The 15,476-nt window shown below is 44.3% G+C and overlaps 2 protein-coding genes across 10 annotated transcripts in view; one reads left to right on the forward strand and one right to left on the reverse strand.

Annotated features, from left to right (window-relative positions):
- HFM1 (helicase for meiosis 1) overlaps nucleotides 1–15,476 on the forward strand; it is a 984,377-nt gene that overhangs the window by 297,576 nt on the left and 671,325 nt on the right. For 8 of the 9 annotated variants that reach the window (XM_063939911.1, XM_063939912.1, XM_063939910.1 and 5 more), the window contains 3 exons: nucleotides 6,190–6,299; nucleotides 6,654–6,933; nucleotides 13,967–14,205. In XM_063939911.1, coding sequence (XP_063795981.1) covers nucleotides 6,190–6,299; nucleotides 6,654–6,933; nucleotides 13,967–14,205 — 629 coding nt within the window. The remainder of the gene's footprint in view (nucleotides 1–6,189; nucleotides 6,300–6,653; nucleotides 6,934–13,966; nucleotides 14,206–15,476) is intronic. The other variant, XM_063939916.1, reaches the window with a different exon arrangement.
- LOC134957193 (putative nuclease HARBI1) lies at nucleotides 3,338–5,268 on the reverse strand. The gene is made up of 4 exons (XM_063938889.1): nucleotides 4,409–5,268; nucleotides 3,960–4,331; nucleotides 3,700–3,844; nucleotides 3,338–3,452 (listed from the first exon to the last, which is right to left on the reverse strand). The coding sequence occupies exons 1-4, from the start codon at nucleotides 5,166–5,168 to the stop codon at nucleotides 3,338–3,340; spliced, it is 1,392 nt and encodes a 463-aa protein (XP_063794959.1). The 5' UTR covers nucleotides 5,169–5,268.

Genomic DNA, 15,476 nt, shown 5'->3' on the forward strand with positions numbered 1-15,476 from the left:
GGAAGCCATTCACAAGCTGTATTCCCAGCAGGTGATAATCAAGGTACCCCTCCTGCAACAGGGAAAGGGGTATTATTCCACACTGTTGTGGTACCGAAGCCGGACGGCTCGGTGAGACCGATTTTAAATCTAAAATCTTTGAACACTTACATACAGAAGTTCAAATTCACTCAGTCACTCAGAGCAGTGATTGCGAACCTGGAAGAAGGGGACTACATGGTGTCTCTGGACATCAAGGATGCTTACCTTCATGTCCCAATTTACCCTTCTCACCAAGGGTACCTCAGGTTTGTGGTACAGAACTGTCACTATCAGTTTCAGACGCTGCCGTTTGGATGGTCCACGGCACCCCGGGTCTTTACCAAGGTAATGGCCGAAATGATGATACTCCTTCGAAGGAAGGGAGTTTTAGTTATCCCTTACTTGGACGATCTCCTGATAAGGGTAAGATCCAGAGAACAGTTGGAGGTCGGTGTAGCACTATCTCAGGTAGTGTTGCGGCAGCACGGTTGGATTCTCAATATTCCAAAATCGCAGCTGGTTCCGACGACTCGTCTTCTGTTCCTAGGGATGATCCTGGACACAGTCCAGAAAAAGGTGTTTCTCCCGGAGGAGAAAGCCAGGGAGTTATCCGAGCTAGTCAGGAACCTCCTAAAACCGAGCCAAGTCTCAGTGCATCAATGCACAAGGGTTCTGGGAAAAATGGTGGCTTCCTACGAAGCAATTCCATTCGGCAGATTCCACGAAAGAACTTTCCAGTGGGACCTGCTGGACAAATGGTCCGGGTCGCATCTTCAGATGCATCAGCGGATAACCCTGTCACCAAGGACAAGGGTGTCCCTCCTGTGGTGGTTGCAGAGTGCTCATCTTCTAGAGGGCCGCAGATTCGGCATTCAGGACTGGGTCCTGGTGACCACGGATGCCAGCCTGCGAGGCTGGGGAGCAGTCACACAGGGAAGGAATTTCCAGGGCTTATGGTCAAGCCTGGAGACATCACTTCACATAAATATCCTGAAGCTAAGGGCCATTTACAATGCTCTAAGCTTAGCAAGACCTCTGCTTCAAGGTCAGCCGGTGTTGATCCAGTCGGACAACATCACGGCAGTCACCCACGTAAACAGACAGGGTGGCACAAGAAGCAGGAGGGCAATGGCAGAAGCTGCAAGGATTCTTCGCTGGGCGGAAAATTATGTGATAGCACTGTCAGCAGTATTCATTCCGGGAGTGGACAACTGGGAAGCAGACTTCCTCAGCAGACACGACCTCCACCCGGGAGAGTGGGGACTTCACTCAGAAGTCTTCCACATGATTATAAACCGTTGGGGAAAACTCGACAGGTATTGCGCCAGGTCAAGGGACCCTCAGGCAATAGCTGTAGACGCTCTGGTAACACCGTGGGTGTACCAGTCAGTGTATGTGTTCCCTCCTCTGCCTCTCATACCCAAGGTACTGAGAATTATAAGATGGAGAGGAGTAAGCACTATATTCGTGGCTCCGGATTGGCCAAGAAGGACTTGGTAACCGGAACTTCAAGAGATGCTCACGGAGGATCCGTGGCCTCTACCTCTAAGAAGGGACCTGCTCCAGCAAGGACCCTGTCTGTTCCAAGACTTACCGCGGCTGCGTTTGACGGCATGGCGGTTGAACGCCGGATCCTGAAGGAAAAAGGCATTCCGGATGAAGTCATCCCTATCCTGATCAAAGCCAGGAAGGATGTAACCGCAAAACATTATCACCGCATTTGGCGAAAATATGTTGCGTGGTGCGAGGCCAGTAAGGCCCGACGGAGGAATTTCAACTGGGTCGATTCCTACATTTCCTGTAAACAGGAGTGTCTATGGGCCTGAAATTGGGGTCCATTAAGGTTCAAATTTCGGCCCTGTCAATTTTCTTCCAAAAAGAACTAGCTTCAGTCCCTGAAGTTCAGACGTTTGTAAAAGGGGTACTGTATATACAGCCTCCTTTTGTGCCTCCAGTGGCACCTTGGGATCTCAATGTAGTTTTTGGGTTCCAAAAGTCACATTGGTTTGAACCACTTAAATCTGTGGAGTTAAAATATCTCACATGGAAAGTGGTCATGCTGTTGGCCCTGGCCTGGGCCAGGCGCGTGTCAGAATTGGCGGCTTTATCCTGTAAAAGCCCTTATCTGATTTTCCATTCGGACTGGGCGGAATTGAGGACTCGTCCTCAGTTTCTCCCTAAGGTGGTTTCAGCGTTTCACCTGAACCAACCTATTGTGGTGCCTGCGGCTACTAGGGACTTGGAGGACTCCAAGTTGCTAGACGTTGTCAGGGCCCTGAAAATATATGTTTCCAGGACGGCTGGAGTCAGAAAATCTGACTCGCTGTTTATCCTGTATGCACCCAACAAGCTGGGTGCTCCTGCTTCTAAGCAGACTATTGCTCGTTGGATTTGTAGTACAATTCAGCTTGCACATTCTGTGGCAGGCCTGCCACAGCCAAAAATCTGTAAATGCCCACTCCACAAGGAAGGTGGGCTCATCTTGGGCGGCTGCCCGAGGGGTCTCGGCTTTACAACTTTGCCGAGCTGCTACTTGGTCAGGAGCAAATACGTTTGTAAAATTCTACAAATTTGATACCCTGGCTGAGGAGGACCTGGAGTTCTCTCAATTGGTGCTGCAGAGTCATCCGCACTCTCCCGCCCGTTTGGGAGCTTTGGTATAATCCCCATGGTCCTTACGGAGTCCCCAGCATCCACTAGGACGTCAGAGAAAATAAGAATTTACTTACCGATAATTCTATTTCTCGTAATCCGTAGTGGATGCTGGGCGCCCATCCCAAGTGCGGATTGTCTGCAATACTGGTACATAGTTATTGTTACCAAAAATCGGGTTATTGCTGTAGTGAGCCATCTTTTCTAGAGGCTCCTCTGTTATCATGCTGTTAACTGGGTTTAGATCACAAGTTATACGGTGTGATCGGTGTAGCGGTATGAGTCTTACCCGGGATTCAAAATCCTTCCTTATTGTGTACGCTCGTCCGGGCACAGTATCCTAACTGAGGCTTGGAGGAGGGTCATAGGGGGAGGAGCCAGTGCACACCAGGTAGTCCTAAAGCTTTACTTTTGTGCCCAGTCTCCTGCGGAGCCGCTATTCCCCATGGTCCTTACGGAGTCCCCAGCATCCACTACGGACTACGAGAAATAGAATTATCGGTAAGTAAATTCTTATTTTCCCCACAGATATCTATATACACAAGAAAAGAATGTAAAGAAGAACAAACTACTTTTTTGTTTTAATTAACTTTCAAACTTTATTTAAAAAAACCCTTTTTTTCTTCAATAAATTTTTAAAAATAGAAGTTTCCTGTGGTTTTTATTAAAATTTGAAATGCAGTTGGATTGTACATAAGTAGGTCGCCCATGGAACATCAGGGGAAATGTCGTGTCTCTTCTTCACATCCACGCCACTTGGGAAGGATACACCGCCAGACCTGTGGAAGAGAACAGTATGAGCTTCCAGATATGGGTAATAGTGTCACCCTGGGACTGAAGAAAAGAGGTACAGTGGGCCCAAATGCAACCCTCCGGCACTTGCGTCACTACACATCCAAACATTTCCTGACAAGCATTGGTGTATCAGGGAATGTTTGGATGTGCAATCTTGCAAATGCCGGAGGGCTGCACTTTGGACATGCCGGGGTGATTTGGGACAAGTGAGTTTTGGTCAATACATCTCACCTGAGGGGGTTGTCTGCTACATGGCGGAGGGTCAGGTTCACATCACAAGTAGGTCGCCCATGGTAGAGTTGGATAAAAGGGTCAAATATTTGCGGTAACCCAACAACAGGATAAAACAGGGAGGAACGAACTTTACAAACATGGCCTGGGGATGTACATCAACAGGATGTAAAACTCTGAAATACATAAATAAAGAGTTTTTTTTTTAAATATTACAATGTCAGTTTACACGATAATACAAATGTTATAAGTATACTCACAGGCAACTGAAAAAATTTTTTGGATCAATGTCCGCCGGGAATCATCTCCTTCGTCCATACCCACCGGTAGAGCAGAAGACCGGTTCCCGCGTCGGAAAGCACTGCGACGAAGAGTCACCGGCAAACGGTTTGCGACACATATGTTGTGTAAAATACAACATGCATTTACCATGCCGCAAACCTTCGCCGGTGAGTACAAAAGAGCACCGCCGGAAGTGTCTAAACATCGAAACCGGCTTTTAAGTACACCGAAGGCACGTTCAATTATTTGCCTCGATGCAATGTGTGTCTCTTGGTAACGTTTTTCTGCTCTACCAACAGGATTAGACAATGGGGTCAAGAGCCACGGTTTGTTTGGATAACCCGCATCGCCTATAGAAAATTAAAAAAAAATGTTAGGTACTTGTAAAAAAAAAAAAAAATTAATAAAAAAAAAAAAAAATACATACCTAACAGCCAGCCACCAGGCATGTTTCCTGTTTCGAACTTGTCAAACAGCGATGACTGGCTTAGGATGAAGGAGTCGTGAGATGATCCAGGAAATCCCACAAAAATGTTCAAAAATCTCATGTTTACATCACAGACCGCCTGTACATTCAGGGAATGGAAATGTTTTCGGTTCCAAAAACATTCCTCCGAATTCCGTGGCGGTCTGATCTGCACGTGGGTACAGTCAATCGCGCCCAGCACATTGGGAAATTTGTATTTGTTGAAAAAGCCTAATTTGATCTCACGACATTCGCTGTCCGTCTCTGGAAATGTGATGTACTGGATCGTCAATTTGCGGAAAGCCCTAATGACCTGGGTTATACAGCGCGACAGTGTCGACTGTGAAAAACCGCATGTTTGAGACAGTGTAGGCTGGAATGTGCCTGACGCCAAAAAATGTAACGTCGCCAGCAGTTTCTGGAAACCGCTGACTGCACGATTTGTCCGTGCCCGAGGTTCCAGGTCGGCCTCCAACAGAGCGTACAGCGAATATATGTCGCGAGTCGATAAGCGATAATTTTGTATCACCTCGAACTCGCAGAGATCCTCCAGTTCACGCCTAGTGCGATACTGGCGTGGACGTGGAAATGAAACCCGCAATACTGGCTCACCCAATGCAGACATTCCCTGAACTGGATCCTGATGTTCAGCAGAACTTTCTTCCTCCATGCTTGCAGCCAGCATGAACATCACAATCTGGTCAGAGAAAGGCTCCATCATTGTAGTCAGTACAAAAATAGGAATGTATTTTAAAACGCAGGAATTTTCCTAAAAAAAACGATTCCACAAGAGAGCTGACTGATGGCTCCTTCTCCCTGTAGTCTCAAACCAGAGAGTGAGGAGATAGGAGGGGCTTTGCAGAATTGTATCCTGGGTAAAACTGTGGAATCATGGGTAAATTTCCCTCACCACAGAGTGAAGAAAAAAAATATTTTTAAAAATCAATTAAATAATACTTGTGAAGCAAATAAAGACAAACCAAGTAGATAATCCTTTCAAATATAAATAGATATGCTATTAGCAATCCTCAAATATTAAAAAAAATCATGTACTAAAAATTTTTTATTAGATCCCGCCAGGCAACTAAGGCGGACTGAAATTGTCGAATTTGCTGTCGAAAAGCACTGTTGTCGAATTTCCAAACTTGAATTGAATATGCTTTTGTCGAATTGCAGCATTTGTACCATTGCAGAAAAGTCGAATTTGATAAAAGTCGAATTTCCAAAAGTCGAATTTTGAATGTCCGGTTTTTGTCGAAAAAGTACTGTATTGCATTGTCGATTTTTTTTTTTTTTGCGAAAAAGTTCCGGAATTCGACAATTTCTGGAATTCGACCGCAATTGCATATACCCCTATGTCACACACCGTAATGCCTATTACATATTATGCCACAGACAGTTATGCTACTGACACCATTTTATGTCCCACACACAAAAATTTCCTTTATAAATTATGCCTGAGTGGTGGGCTGGTGGTACTGCGTAACACAACCATATTTCTTAATGGTACACCGTACCACCCTATTTTCAGCACTGATTGTTACCAACAATACACATATACAAATACCAGGAGATGTTTTCTTGGTTGAATAATTTGTTACAATATATAGGGGGATATTCAATTGTTTGAAAAGTCGGTTAGGTGTCTGTTTTTTCCTGTCTATTAGAAAAAACAGACACCCAACTGACTTTTCAAACAATTGAATACCCCTCACTGTATCATATCTGTTTACAAAAAATAGTTTGGATGAGCAAGGCATGAAGAGATGGCTTCAAGCACCAGCGCCTAGTGTTGATGATATTCCTGAGAGTCAAGATCTGCAAAAGGAGATAACAAGCATTAAGTCAGCAGGTAAAAATATTGCATGCAGAGAAGGTGCAGACATTTTACACACACAATAGGTTACATACTTGAACCCCCCTAAGGTGAATATATATTTTATTATTCATAATAGTGCATTGTTTTCATAATATACATTATTTAGGTTATGTATTTTATTGTAGACCATAATGCAATTACTTTGTTTAATGTTAATGTGAATATCACATTAATGGTACCATCATTTTTTTTTCTTATCTTCAAGACAGATTCACATAGGTCTATACAAAATTGTAGTCATTTTCTGGCTTGTATATTTGCTTTGGATGCTTTTTTATTGAAGGTAAATAGTAACATTTTACTACATTCCATTTCTAAACTAAAAAGCAGAGATACGAAAGAGAAGAAAGTTTATCCCACCATTAAAGAAGGCAAATGTATTAGAAATCAGCCCTCCAGGAACATATGCTTCCCAGCGTGGGACTCATTTTAACAAAACAGTGACACCAAACACAGGAAATACATGTGCAGAGAATGTGACATTAACATATCCCTGGTTTTCATGTGACAATGAAGGTCAGAGCACAGATTGTCTTACCACTGAACTGAAACAGAATCTTCCACAAAGTCAAGATATCTATGACAATTCAAGCTTGTTTCGAAAAAGGTAATGCTTAATTCAAGTTATTTCCAGCTTATGTTGTCATATGAAAATTATGTGTTATGTGTTTAAAATAATTATGTACCTTTCTACAATTTATATTTACATAGTTATTACTAGCTAATAGATATGAATATAAGGATTCAAGGCCAAAAACTGGCTAAGTCAGATATATCTATATTAAAATACTAGAAATATAGCAACTCCGATACTGATAAATACAATTTAAAGTAAACTACAATATCTGCCCAACTTGTGTATTGCATTACAGTTTAATTAGGCAGATAGCCCCTGCTTTTCAAAGTAAGACATTTCTATCTAGTAAGTAGCTGATCCATTCATGTGTAATGTATAGTAACACGCTGAAAGCGTAGTTTGTAGACAATATGGCTCCCAGGGAAAACCTCCCTTCAAAAAAAACAAAAGAAAGCACACTGCATACCTCCTAAAATCCAGTATCTCAACCAGTGGCGGATCTAGACTTAACTTTTAGGGGGGGGCGGTTTCAGAATTATGACTCCTCCCCCTAATCATAGCCCCTCCCACTTAGAAATGCCCTTCCCGTTTGCTCCTAAAATTTTCTATTGCTGCCATTACTAATAAAATGTTGGCAGTTAGTGGAGAGAACCCTGCACACTGGTGATACAGACTGGCGAATCGCCATTCCTTCATAGCACACAGAATGAGCTGAAACTCACATTATAGCACACAGAATGAGCCGAAATTCACATTATACCACACGGTATGTGCTAAAATTCACATTATAGCACACAGAATGAGCCGAAATTCACATTATACCACATGGTGTGAGCTACAATTCTTATTATAGCACACAGAATGAGCCGAAATTCACATTATACCACACGGTTTAAGCCGAAATTCACATTATTGCACACTGTATGAGCCAAAATTCACATTATAGCACACTGAATGAGCCGAAATTCACATTACAGTACACCGTGTGAGCCGAAATAATGCAGGCACTGGGACAAGGGGAATCCTACCCCCTTATTAACTGTACACTGTGGCAGCGAGGGAAAAAAAAACACAGGGGAGCCTGCCCCCTTCTTTACTCCGTTAGGCAGAGTATTGCAGCGGAAGGGCTTAAACAGTATCTCACCCCGAGCTGCGGGTCTGTGGATCTTCTGTCCCCTACGACCGGCGCTCGGGATGCGCTCTTTGTCCGAGGTTTCGCTGTCCGAGGTCCGCTTCTGGACTGGAGGTCCTCTGCCAGATCAGTCATGTGTCCCGCCACTCCACTCAAATGGCCGTTGAGCTGTCCCTGTCTTGGAGGGACATGGTGACATACACACTGTGGCTTTAAGGGACATAGTGACAAATACGGGGGCCAGGAGAGGGATTTGGTGACAAACATACTGGGGGAGGGGGGGCATGGTGACATACACACTGGGGCCTGGGACAGTACTGGAGCAGACACACACTTTAGCTGGGGGGGGGGGGGGTGTCACTGGGACGGTACAAGAGGAGACACACACTTTAGCTAGGAGAAGAGTGGGGGAGACATGGTACACACACACAATTAGCTAGGAGGGGGAACTTGGCATACACTTTAGCTAGGAGAAGAGGGGGGAGACATGGCACACAGACACATTAGCTAGTAGGGGAGGGGGGAGAGGTGGCACACAGACACATTACCTAGGAGGGGAGGGGGGAGACATGGCACACAGACACTTTAGCTAGGAGGGAAGGGGGGAGGAGACATGGCATACACTTTAGCTAGGAGGAGGGCAGACATGTTGAAACATACTATATTTTGGAGTCCGTTGGCCCGCACGCTGCAGCATGAGGAGACAGAGAAGGGACGGCAGAGGCAGCAGTGTACACAGTCGCTGTAGCCTGTCCCCGCCGGCCTCTGTTCTGACCACGCCCCCTCCTCCCTGTAAGCCGACGGACAGATTGGCTTCTGCTGCTGCACTGTCACTCTTCCGCTGCGTTCTCTCTCCCCTTCCCCCGCCGCGCTGCACCACTCTCCAGTCATAAAGTACAACACCTTTTACCTCACACAAATCAAGACAAATGTCCTGATCAAAAGACTTACAAAATTAGGGCTGTCCCGCCGCAAGACATTTGGGATGTATGACTCTGCAACAAAGACCCCTTTACACAAAGTGTGCAAAAGACACAAAATGTACAGAGAGCTAACATTAGTAAGGAGTATAATTATACAGAAAAATTAGGTTGTACAGCATGATTCAAAAGTCGCAGTACACCCTTTTTTTCCCCAAAAACTGTGCAGGAAATGGGAAAACTGAATACTCTAGTAAGGTATTGGTGAGGGGGTATGTACCAAACATGGGCGCCATCTTGAAATCGGCCATCTTGAATCGAAGTCAGTTTTTTCAAATGGAAAGGGGGTTGTGTAACATGCCAAGCAACATCAGAATTTGCTGAAAAGTTTATTGCTGCAAACAGATTTGAAAGAGCAGTTATGGTTAAAAAGTGACAACACTTTTTGTTGTTGCAGGTAACTGAAGATGGCTTTGACAAAAGAGGAGAGAATTGAGAATTGTAATTCTGCTGACAAACATTGTGTGCTGCATTGTGGGTTCTTTATGAAGGATGCCAAAACCATTGTTGAGGTTGTCTCATCAGTAGCACTTTTTGGACGACACTCTGTGACTTGTCAGCCACAGTCCCAGTTTCTCGGAATTTGGAAATAAGGCACCTGACAGTGTTATGTGAAATCGGCGGTCTTTCTGGTTGCTGGTTGTTAAAATCTGCAGCTATGACACAGAAACTTTGTTCTCCAGACATCAAAATTACCTCAATTCTCTCCTCTTTTGTCAAAGCCATTTTCAGTTACCTGCAACAAAAAAGTGTTGTAACTTTTAAACCATAACTGCTCTTTCAAATCTGTTTGCAGCAATAAACTTTTCAGCAAATTCTGATGTTGTTTGACATGTTACACATGTTTCCATATGAAAAAACTGACTTAGATTCAAGATGTCCAATTTCAAGATGGCGCCCATGTTCGGTACATAACTTAAAAGATATCCCACCTCACCCATACCTTACTGGAGTATTCAGTTTTCCCATTTCCTGCACAGTTTTTTAAACAAAAGGGTGTACTGTGACTTTTTAATCACCCTGTAGAAGTAGCAAACATGCTGAGCTGTTGAATGAACTATAGTTCTATTGGCTAGTGCTGAATTAAACTTAATAACCATCATATAATAAAATAATAATTACCTGGAACTAGAGCTGAGCTGTTCGGATAACCTGAAATCCAAGCCCCCCTGAACATCACAGATCCCGAGTATATCCGAGCCGCAGCTCGGATTTCCCGCCAAGCTTGGGTTCCAAATCGAGGCAAAACATCATCCTTCTAGCACCAGATTCTTGCGGGTTTTAGATTCTGTATAAGGACCCTGAGAAAGTGACTTGGAACAATATCACTCCACAAGCCTCTGTCCATCCACAGCTGTGTCCTGCTGTGTGTATCTATAAGCCTGTGTCCATTGATGCCTGTTTGGACGGTCAAAAGTGCCAGGCTTGGACACCTTTTTTTTTTGCACTTCAGGGGGCTGCGAGAAAAAATGTGTCCTCCGCGGCCACCGGGTGCTCAAATGGCAGAAAAATGTAATTGCTGCCGTTGGCCGCCCTCTAGTGGCGGCCGCGTAAAAAAACACATTTGAATCGGCCCGATGGAGTCTAAACACAGTACGAGTATATCCTTAAAGCATGCCAAATTCCCACATTTAGATTTGGACAGAAATACAACTGTCAGTTAAAAAAATCTGCTTTGCTGCACTGCCCATGAACAGTAAAATGTAGCCAGGTTCTATGTTATGAATATTTATATACTTTTGCCTCTTTATGTCTCCAGATGTATATTAGAACAGGCAAGCTGAAATAGAGTACAGTAAGGGCGTGCACACTTCGGTTTAGCATGGTCCCTGGAGATGGACTGGCTCCCCTACAGCAGGGAAACAAAGAGCATGTGATCCTTTCTTATAATGTATAAAATTAGCTCCTTCCCGGTCTATGGTGATAATTCAGAGTTGATCGCAACAGCAAATTTGTTAGCAGTCAGCAGGGACGGATCTAGACTTTTCTTTAGGGGGGGCGGTTTACTGTTTAATCTTGACTCCTCCCTCTACAGTCCCAACTCCTCCCATCTGCAATCCTAACTCCTCCTCTCTCAATTCTGACTGAACTTTTTGAGTGAGACTGAGATAGTGTTTTGTGATTGTTCTATGTACATGTGACTGTGCTATGGGGTAATTGTATTTATTAGCCCTAGTACCCACACACCAGCAAGTGAGGGGCAAATGCTCTGTAACCCTTGCTCTCCTGGCTCCTCTGTGCTGCTGTGGTATAAGCTGCAGCTCATCGTTCTGCCTCAGGCTCTCCCAAGAGAGCCCTCTTCTGCTCAAAAGTGGGCGTGGCTATGACTGTGTTAGGGGGGGCGGTCGCCCCCTTCGCCCCCCCCCTAGATCCGGCCCTGGCAGTCAGGCAAAACCATGTGCACTGCAAGTGTGGCAGATATAACATTTGCAGAGAGAGTTAGATTTGGGTGGGTTGTTTTGTTTCTGTGCAAGGTAAATACTGGCTGCTTTATTTTTACACTGCAATTTAGATTTCAGTTTGAACACACCACACCCAAATCTAACTCTCTCTACACATGTTATATCTGCCCCACCTGCAATGCACATGGGTGGTCATTCCGAGTTGTTCGCTCGCAAGCTGCTTTTTCGCAGCTTTGCACACGCTAAGCCGCCGCCTACTGGGAGTGTATCTTAGCATAGTAAAATTGCAAACGAAAGATTTGCAATTTTGCGAAAAGATTTATCTGTGCAGTTTCTGAGTAGCTCGAGACTTACTCTTCCAGTGCGATCAGTTCAGTGCTTGTCGTTCCTGGTTTGACGTCACAAACACTCCCAGCGTTCGGCCAGACACTCCCCCGTTTCTCCAGCCACTCCCGCGTTTTTCCCAGAAACGGCATAGTTTTTTCGCACACACCCATAAAACGGCCAGTTTCCGCCCAGAAACACCCACTTCCTGCCAACCACATTACGATCACCAGAACGAAGAAAAAACCTTGTAATGCCGTGAGTAAAATACCTAACTGCATAGCAAATTTACTTGGCGCAGTCGAACTGCGGACATTGCGCATGCGCATTAGCGACTAATCGCTCCGTTGCGAGAAAAAAAAACGAGCGATCAACTCGGAATGACCACCATGGTTTTGCCCAACTGCTAACAAATTTGCTGCTGCGATCAACTCTGAATTCCCCCCAGTAGTGGGATGAATTCCCCAAGGAAATCATGCTATCAAAATATGACCAGTTTCTTTTCTTACTTCACGTGCCAGCTCTGTGCTCAGTAGCATTGAGGCTCTTCTGCCTGTATCATTTGCCCGAGCATTCTGCTGCTGATGACTTCATCTGCATGTACCTATACCATGTAAAAAAGAGAAATTGTGTGCCCTCCGCTAAAATTAATAGACAGAACCATTGTTGTAGCCTGATCTGACAACTACTAAATAAGCGTGACAATGAACTTGGCCTTGGCCTACTAACCATTTACCACCATTAATGCTGGTCATACATGATAGAAATATCTGTCCGATCTGCCCAATTTCAGCAGATTGGTCAGATAATTGTAGCGTATATGTGGCCAACCAATCTGAAAATATAGAGTGGTCGGTCAGAGCGGATCATCCAAAATGTCCCTCCGATGCAATATTTTCTAAGTGTCCGGTCGGCCGCATCGAACAGTGTATGCCCTGCCGCGGCCGACTGACAGACGTTCCCATTTTCCTTCACATGGGAAGGAACAGGAAATTGTCTCCTTCCCAGGGGGTAGAGTGACAATATCATGTGACATACAGTGCGAGAGAACTCACAATGTATGTCCCGGAAATCATCACTGGAAGATAAAATGCCTGTCGGTCTGCCAATGTATGCCCAGCGTAAGTGTTACCAAGTTGTGCTATTAAGACTATAAAATTGAGACCTGCAGCTCAGGGTATTCCTGTCATAATGTGAACTAACCACAGCATGTTCAGTACTGGATAGAAACACTTGAGTGATATAAAGCCGCCCCCCACCCCCCCCCCCCCCCCCCCCAAAAAAAAAAAAAAAGGATTGATCTGGTACCCTTCCATATTAAAAAAGATAACCAATAATTGCACAAAGACACCTGGAGTGGCAGCCTGTGGATACACTAGGAATTTTCACCAACCTCCCAATGGATATACATTTTCAAAAGAATATGTGCACTACCCTGGCGCTATCCCAGGAAGCATATAGAACACAAATAAGATGACTATAAACAGTTACACAAGTGGGTTCCCAAACCTTATATAGAGTAAGTACACTGTGAAGACAACGCTTTTACTCTTGGAGTAAAGAAGACACAGTTTGTTAGGATTCCTTCTCTTTCTTTTCACATAAATATATCTGAGAAGTTCATCTTCATTCAGCACACATACTTCATAGCTCCGCACTCCTCATCCAATATGGTTACTCAAACTTTTTGAGTCAAAAGCATGTTTCACCTGTGTTAGTACTCTTCAGCGAATGACAGAATTTTCTGGTCAATATGTATAGTTCTGGAGAGAGATCCTGACTGTTCCTGGCTGGCTCACTGTCTCGGCTGCAGTCCAGATATACGGATGTGTTATGCAAAACGCTGTCCAGACTCCACTGCTGCAGCAGGATTACTGCAAGACAATATAAGAAAACTGTCTGAGCCTGCCACAGGCCTGGCAGAGATTTCTTAGATTGTACACTGTTCTTACATGTAAATACCCAATATATAGGGAAGGAGACCTAGCCTGTACTCCCTAACTGCAAGTAATAAGAGGTGCAACCTTGCTGAGACCTGTAGTGCCACACAATAAATAAACTGATACGTATACAGTATACTTACATTAAAGTGAGGAAAATAATCACATATCTAATAACTTTTTTCTTGGTATAAACAAACCGTTTAAGGTGTGTAATGAATTGTTAACCAACCTACTGTACTTGTGTGTACACTAATTAATGAACCATTGTAAAATCTCTTACAGCTTGTTTAAGCAGCATGATGATTTATTCCAATTTGAAGACAGAGAACTGCTAACAGAGAATACAGTATCACCCAATGCTCTGAAATCCATTGAAGAATCTGAAAAATCCAATTATAGCGAACCCTTCTCCCAAAATTTAACATGCAACATTAATGATACTGACGATTCTATGCCCAACACCGGCTTAGACGAAGAAACAATTTCTCATCCCCTGTCTTTAAAACTGCAGAGTGGAAAAGGTGACAATTATTTAATATTTATTAGGTGTTTGTAATTAAATAAATATTAAGCATGAAATTACATAGTGTACCACTGGGATGTAACTTAAAATCACCAGGCCCCATAGGAAAATTATTTGAATAGGACCAGATGATGCATATCTGCTTATGGCCATGGAGGTCCCACTATGCTGTCTGGAACTTGTGTCTTGATTGTGGCATGCTCAAACGTGTCTCCACTATGCATGCCCAACTGTTGGACCTCTGGGGTAAGTTAAGGAACTGACACTTACTCAGGGACGGTTCTAGACCTTGTGGCACCTAGGGCGAAAGTTTCCATTGGCACATTATGCCACACACCGTAATGCCCATTACATGTTTTTTTACACACTGTAGTGCATAATACACATACTACCCCCCGTATAGTGCCAGTTACACATACCACCCCTGGTATAGTGCTATTATACATATACTACACCTCGTATAGTGCCAGTTACACATAATGCCCCCTCTATAGTGCTAGTTACACATTCTGTCCCCTCTATAGAGCTAGTTACACATAATGCCCCCTCTATAGTGCTAGTTACACATAATGCCCCCTCTATAGTGCTAGTTACACATACTGTCCCTTCTATAGTGCTAGTTACACATACTGCCGAAAGTATAGTGCCAGTTACTCATACTGTCCACTGTATAGTCCAGATACATATATATTGCTCTGTCTAGTGCTAGTTACACATACTGTACTGCCCCCTCTATAGTGCTAGTTACATATACTGCCCCCAGTATATTGCCAGTTACACATACTGCCCCCTGTATAGTGCCAGATAGGGCCTCCACCTCCTCCTTGAGTCTTTCGTTGTGCGGCTGCTGGGCTGCCTGTGTCTGGAGGAAGGAGAGCACAGCATGCACCTCTCCTTCTCCGTCGCTGAGTCCGGGCTGGTGGTAGTCAGGCACAGTCGGGGTGTCTGTGGCCGTGCCCTCGGGCCGCATCGCTTCGGGCAATATACATGAAAAACTTGGATTAAAACAATTTCATTGGACCTGTTTAAAACAGTATAGTTTTTTTTCCATGTTTTAATTGATCTGTCCAGATTACTGTATTTCTCTTATGTCCTAGGGGATACTGGGAATCCATTTAGAACCATGGGGTATAGACGGGTCCACTAGGAGCCATGGGCACTGTAAAAGTTTGATTAGGTGTGCTGGCTCCTCCCTCCATGGCCCACCTACCAGACTCAGTTTAGACAATGTGCCCAGAGGAGCTGGTCATGTCGCTGGAAGCTCCTGAA

The sequence above is a fragment of the Pseudophryne corroboree genome, chromosome 9, assembly GCF_028390025.1.
Source record: "Pseudophryne corroboree isolate aPseCor3 chromosome 9, aPseCor3.hap2, whole genome shotgun sequence".
NCBI classification, from domain to species: domain Eukaryota; kingdom Metazoa; phylum Chordata; class Amphibia; order Anura; family Myobatrachidae; genus Pseudophryne; species Pseudophryne corroboree.